This window comes from Peromyscus eremicus, chromosome 7 (genome assembly GCF_949786415.1).
Source record: "Peromyscus eremicus chromosome 7, PerEre_H2_v1, whole genome shotgun sequence".
In the NCBI taxonomy this organism is placed as follows: domain Eukaryota; kingdom Metazoa; phylum Chordata; class Mammalia; order Rodentia; family Cricetidae; genus Peromyscus; species Peromyscus eremicus.
This window is the reverse complement of record NC_081422.1, coordinates 11,736,915-11,742,914: the sequence shown is the minus strand read 5'-3', so window position 1 is coordinate 11,742,914 and position 6,000 is coordinate 11,736,915. Positions and strand designations below refer to the sequence as shown.

Below are 6,000 nucleotides of genomic sequence, written 5' to 3'. Positions count from 1 at the left end.
CCATACCAATGTAAAATATTTGAGTTTAATAGTTGTCTTTGTATTCTATGTTCCTATATCCCCCATAAACAATGACTGCTGTGGAATAATCCTCTAGTACTCTGTAAAGATGGTCCAGTTGATCCAACATTTCAGAGTGCCCCTGTTGCAGTTTCCTCTGAGTTCTGCATCCAGATCGGCTTCAAGGTTGCTGCCTAAGATGATCCAGCCTCACAGACTACTCCAGTCAGGACTTGACCATAATCCTAAATTTTCTCAGGGTCCTCCAAAGATTACCAGCAACCCCAAACAGTAGTAAGTAGTCTAGAGAACTATACCCATATTCCCAAAAATAAATTATGAATGTTTGTTTTTATTTAAGGGGGTTGGCTATAAATTGTTTAAATTCAGCTATAAATGACAATCATCCATAACCCACCAAATGACCAAAAACCAAACACCCCACCTCTTGGGAATGTGGGCATTGTGTTCTCTAGACTGCTTTCTGTTGTCTGGGGGTGACTCTGAAAAAATTGAGATAATTTTCAAGTCCTAGGAAAACTAGTTGTAACATTTTTTTGTCCTGTCTCAGAGCTGTTCCCATGCAGAGGTATCAGTATATATGTCACCTGTCTTGTAGTTTTTCCTGGTTTATTTCTTTATGTCTGTAGCCAAGATTTTCAGGAGGTCTCCTCCAATCAAACCTGATCTCTATTAACCTTGAAGGAATCTACAGCTTTTCATTTCCTGTGGAAACAAAAGCATAAACTCTCCCCCAAAGCAATACATTTTCTGAATTCCATTTTAAAGTTAAGACATCTCTAAAGTATCTAGGCTGGTTTAATTCAGCAGTCCCTTTTACAATCCAGTGTCTGTCAGCAGCTGTTGTTCACTCATCAGCATTCCAAAAATTCAAAGTCAACACAACACATTATAGGCTCCAGACTCCCTGTTAATTTCCCATCTTTACTTGGCTTTTTTCCTTTATATTACTTTACTCTCTCTCTCTAAAGACTTTATAATTTTTAAACTATTTTTGTTATGACTATCTATCCTCATTTTCCTTTTTTTCTTAAGCACCTACACACATTTTTTAAAACAAACTGCAACCTGTTTAGAGATTCCTTTGTTCTGGACCTGCTTTATGGCACACCTGTAGCATTCTCTGACCGAGTGAGCCAAACAAACTGGCTACTTGGCTTTGCGCTGGTGGCTGGCTCAGGTCCATGAGAGCAGAGCTTTATGGCCCATGGTCCCGGCCAAGAGCTGCATTTAACTGGGAGCTTTGTTTAACCAGGAACTGTATTTAACTGTCCCAGCTCTAGGAAGTTGGTATCCTCACTGTGGGGTGTTTTTACTTAGCTTGTTGTTTCTACTTAATGTGCCTGCTGCTCAGGTGGTTGCTGTACGGCAGAGCTATGCCTCTGTAAGCTATTAGCACCAGGCTGCTAGGAAGCCATATCAGTTCTCTTCCTTCCTTCCATCCATCCTTCCTTCCTTCCTTCCTTTCTTCTTTCTTTTTTTCTTTCTTTCTTCCTTTCTCTCTCTCTTCCTTCCTTCCTTTCTTCCTTTCTTTTCTTTCTTCTTTTTCCAGCTTTCTCAGGCCCTGAATAGAAATATGTGCCCCACATTGGATTCTAAACGTAGTTGAAATATTTTTTGGTCCACCAACCAGCTCCCAAGTAATGACATGGAGACTTACTATTAATTATAAATGCTCAGCCTTAGCTTAGGCTTGTTTCAAACTTTTTTAACTTAAATTAACCCACTTCTATTAATCTATGTGGTGCCCTGAAGCTCACTTACTTCATCTAAATGCTGTCCATCCTGCTTTCCTGCTTCCTCCATGTCTGGTTAGCTGACTCTCCTTTTCTCTCTGCCTGCCAGCCCCACCTATCCCTCCTCTGTCTAGCTATTGGCCATTTAGCTTTTTATTAGACCAATCAGGTGCCTTAGACAGGCAAGATAAACAGCAGCACATCTTTACATAGTCAAACAAATGCAGTATAAACAAAAGCATCACATCTTTACATAGTTAACAAAAGCAGTATAAACAAATGCAACACATCTTTACATAGTCAAATATTCTGCAACACAAATAAATGCAATACATCTTTATATAGTTAAACAGATATTCTATTCCACAACGTAAGATCTCCTTTCTTTTGGATTGTTTGTTGAATGGGGTCTCACTGCATCCCTGGTTGGCCAGGAACTTGCTATGTACCCTAGACTGGCTTCACACTTGTGGTTATACCCCTGCCTCTGCCTCCTGAGTGTTGAGATTACAGGAGTGCACTCCACCCAACATTCTTTTGAACTTTATACACAAGACTCTGAGGACTCCTCACAATTAAATGCCATGTTTTTTTTTTCCAGAATGTAGTTAGAGATTAAAGTGAACTCAGAGCTATGAAACCATCTTAAACTATTCTGCTGTGATTTGAATGCATTGTCTCCCACAGTCTCACAATGGTGATGCTATCTGAGGAAGTCATGGAAATTTTAGAAAGTGTGGTCTACTTTGAGGGTGTAAATCATTGACAGTGGGGACTTGAGTGCATACTCTCCCCAACTTGTTCCCATTTCACTCTCTCTACTTCCTGTCCATGACTAAGATATGAAGTGCCCCTTGCCTTCCTGGCCATGATGGACTGAAGGCCTCTGAAACTGTAAGCCAGAATAAACCTTTCCTACATTAAGTTGTGCCTCCTAGGTACTGTGGTCATATGATGCTAAAGTAACCAATGCTCCAAGCCTAACAGGCTTCAGCTGTATTCTGAAGAGAGGCTGCATTACACAGAATCCAGCCACACTAATGTTACCATTTTCCTCTTGACCAGAAGTGTTTGTTTACTTCAAGGACTGGGAAATGGCCCAATCAATAAAGTACCTGCTGTGCAGGCATGCGGAACTGAGTCCGGATCCCCACTACACATGTAAAAACCAGACATGGTGGTGTTGGAGGTACAGGGAGGGGTTGTGTTTAGACAGGTATAACCCTTGAGAACCCTTGTCAGTCTTGCTACCAATCTAGCTCAGTGAAAGACTTTGTTTCAAAAGACAAGGTGGAGAACCATAGAAAAAGACACCTGACATTGACCTCTGACTTCCATACCTGTGCACACACACATGTTCAAACACACACACACACACACACACACACACACACACACACACACGCACACACACATTCATTCCCAATGGATGGGCAACATTAGAAGCTAAACATACCCACCTTCTCTACACCTATAAAATACAAGAACATAATTAAAAATCAAAACCAAAGCATTATGTGCTATGGTGACCATGCCTTTGATCCCAGCATTTGAGAGGTAGAGGCAGGCAAATTTCTGTGAGTTCAAGGCCAGCTTGGTCTACCCAACAAGTTTCAGGACAGCCAGGGCCACACAGAGAGACCCTGTCTCCAGAATAAAATTTTAAAAAGAATGTATTAATAGACAAAATTTTAAAAGTAGCTTGTGTCACACACTTTGTTGCCAGGAATTGTCTTAACAGCTTAAAACCTCATAGCAACCTTTTGGAGCACTTTTGCTACATCTGAGTTGAGAAAACTGACTTCTAGGGAAGTTCAGGAATTAGCACAGGGTCAGAGCCGGTAAGCTAGGAATTTACATCCATGAAGTTGGACTCTGGATCCCATATCTCAACCATTATTCTGTTTTAGCTCCCAAGATGCCAGATATTATGTCTACAGAATATAAACCTGTAACCTGACAAGTTGTAGTGGCACGTGCCTTTAATCCCAGCATTAGAGAGATAGAGGCGGAGGATCTCTGTGAGTTCAAAGCCAGCCTGGTCTTGAACTCACATGGTTCCAGAACATTCAGTAAGACGGTGTCTCACAAACAAAACACAGAACCCATATTGAAAACATCTTAAATCCAGGGTTCCTGTCAGAAAGATACAAAATGACCAGGGGTGCTGCTGACGTCAGAGATGGCTGCATCCAGGAGTTTGGACACTGTTGGACTTCCCTCACATGCTCCCTGATGTATGTCAGACTTCTGCCTTCAGATCAGCTTGTGTGGAAGCACTCAATGAAGAATTCACTCAGCAAGGCTCCAGATTCATACCCCAGCATGAACTCAAAGAATGTGTTCATTTTTGCTGGTTCCAGTAAAAACAATTGCTACAAAATACTGTTGGCCCAGTTGAGATCATGTACCCATCCATGGGCCAGTCACAATGACAAGGGAGATAGAGGATGACAATTGTCCTGTCTTGGTCATACTTCTGTGCCCTGAGGGGCTGGGTCTGTATCAAAGGGCAAAGTTCCGAACAAGAAAGAAAACACACAGAAGACCTTATGATTTTGAGAATCTGCAAAGTGCCTTCACATGATTCTTAACCTTTGAGTCTCCCATGGACTCAGGGAAGAGGGCGGCTCAAGTATTACTAAGGACACCGCAGGGAACTAAGATGCCTACAAAGACTTAATTTTGTCCTGACTTGAGTTTGGGCTGGCTCTGATACTTAGCCAATAAAATGCAGCAAAATTACAAAGCCTCAGCTTCCCCTGCAAAGGCACTAACAGCCTCACTCTTTCCCGGAGAATGCTCTTAGGACTCTCCCTCTGAAAACCCAGCAAACAAGCAATGCGATAGATGTCTGGTCCCCATGGTAAAGGCACAGGGAGGCAGGCACTCCACTGAACACTTCCAGCCGAGCCCTTAGCTGACAGGAAACAGATGCCAGGTGAAAAGAATACGCCACTTTGGACATTCCAGGTTGGCTTGGTCTAAAGAGAAACTATGCCTCCAGTGGTTTAGGGTCCCAGCTAGCATGCAATGGAGATGCTCTCTCAGCCCACTGCGCGTGCTTTGATTCCTCATGGTTTCCTATTGAAAACAGAACACGTCTCAATCCCAAATTTCCACTTGTGGACTACTTGTCCAAGACGCCCGCTGAGTAGAGCACATATTTGTTCAATCAGCAGATCAACAAAGACAAGTTCGAGGTGCCAGGCAACTGAACCAAACGCGCCTCAAGAACAAGAAAGACTAACGTCCCCTTCATGGCTCCCCAGAGACCTTCCCTTCCCTACATCTCTGCTTCCGGGTCCGTGAAACAAACAGAGCGCCAGAGAGGATGTGAGACTGGCCACCCGGCAGTTGTGAGAAATAATGGCCTCCTGCGCAAGACTGCGCGTGCGCGCACGTAGGCGGGGCTACACGTACGCGGGGCGGGACGTGGGCGGGGTCTCAGCAAGGCGCGGCCTACCCGGCGGCCCCGGCGGAGGCGGGACCAGGGTGCTTCCCGCCGTCCGCTCCCGCCATTGGTGGGCCGTTTGAATGGCGGAAGTGACGAGGTCCTGGCGATGGCCGTCCCGCGGGCACCCAAACGGCTGCTGGGTAGCGGGCTGGCTGCGGACGCCCGTGTGCGGTGAGGTCCGGCCGTACACGCTGTCAGGTGAGTGACGGAGGCCCAGCAGGGTTCTCCGGGCAGGCCGCGAGCAGGCGGGCGAGCCTTCCGGCCCTTTAAGCCGCCCCGAGGCCGGTCCTGCAGAGAGCACGGCCCTTCTGCGGGATCCGCCATCCGTAGCTCCCCTGGTACTCTTCCGTCACACTCAGCTTTGAAAGAAGAGCAGTCCCAGCCGGGAGTGTTGGTTCACCCAATGATCCCAGCACTCGCGAGGCAGTGCTGAGGCAGGAGGAGTGCCTCGAGTTCAAGGCTAGCCTGGGCGACATAGTGAAACCCTGCCTCAAGAAACTACAGCAACGAATAGTTGTCAGTCTTTTTATTAGAATGTGTTAGGCGGTTTCGCACTAATAAAGCCACATACTTAGTACAACCCTGTATGGTGGGTTATTACTCCCTTACACGGAGTAAAGAAACAAGACCCAAGGGATTTGAGACTTGGCTACTGCCTTCTGCTAGTGAATGGCAATGTTGTCTCTTGCATCCACATCTGCGGACGCCTGTGTGTGGTGAGGTATTAATGTTGTGATTACTGTGTGTCAGATACTGCCTAATCCTCAGAATGAAATATATCAAAGT

General features: G+C 45.2%; 1 protein-coding gene across 1 annotated transcript in view; it reads left to right on the top strand.

Annotated features, from left to right (window-relative positions):
* Positions 1 to 5,217: 5,217 nt before the first annotated feature.
* Positions 5,218 to 6,000, top strand: part of Cep295 (centrosomal protein 295) — a 44,224-nt gene continuing 43,441 nt past the window's right edge. Inside the window, exon 1 of the mRNA XM_059267350.1 lies at positions 5,218 to 5,412. Coding sequence (XP_059123333.1) covers positions 5,295 to 5,412 — 118 coding nt within the window. The 5' untranslated portion in view covers positions 5,218 to 5,294. The remainder of the gene's footprint in view (positions 5,413 to 6,000) is intronic.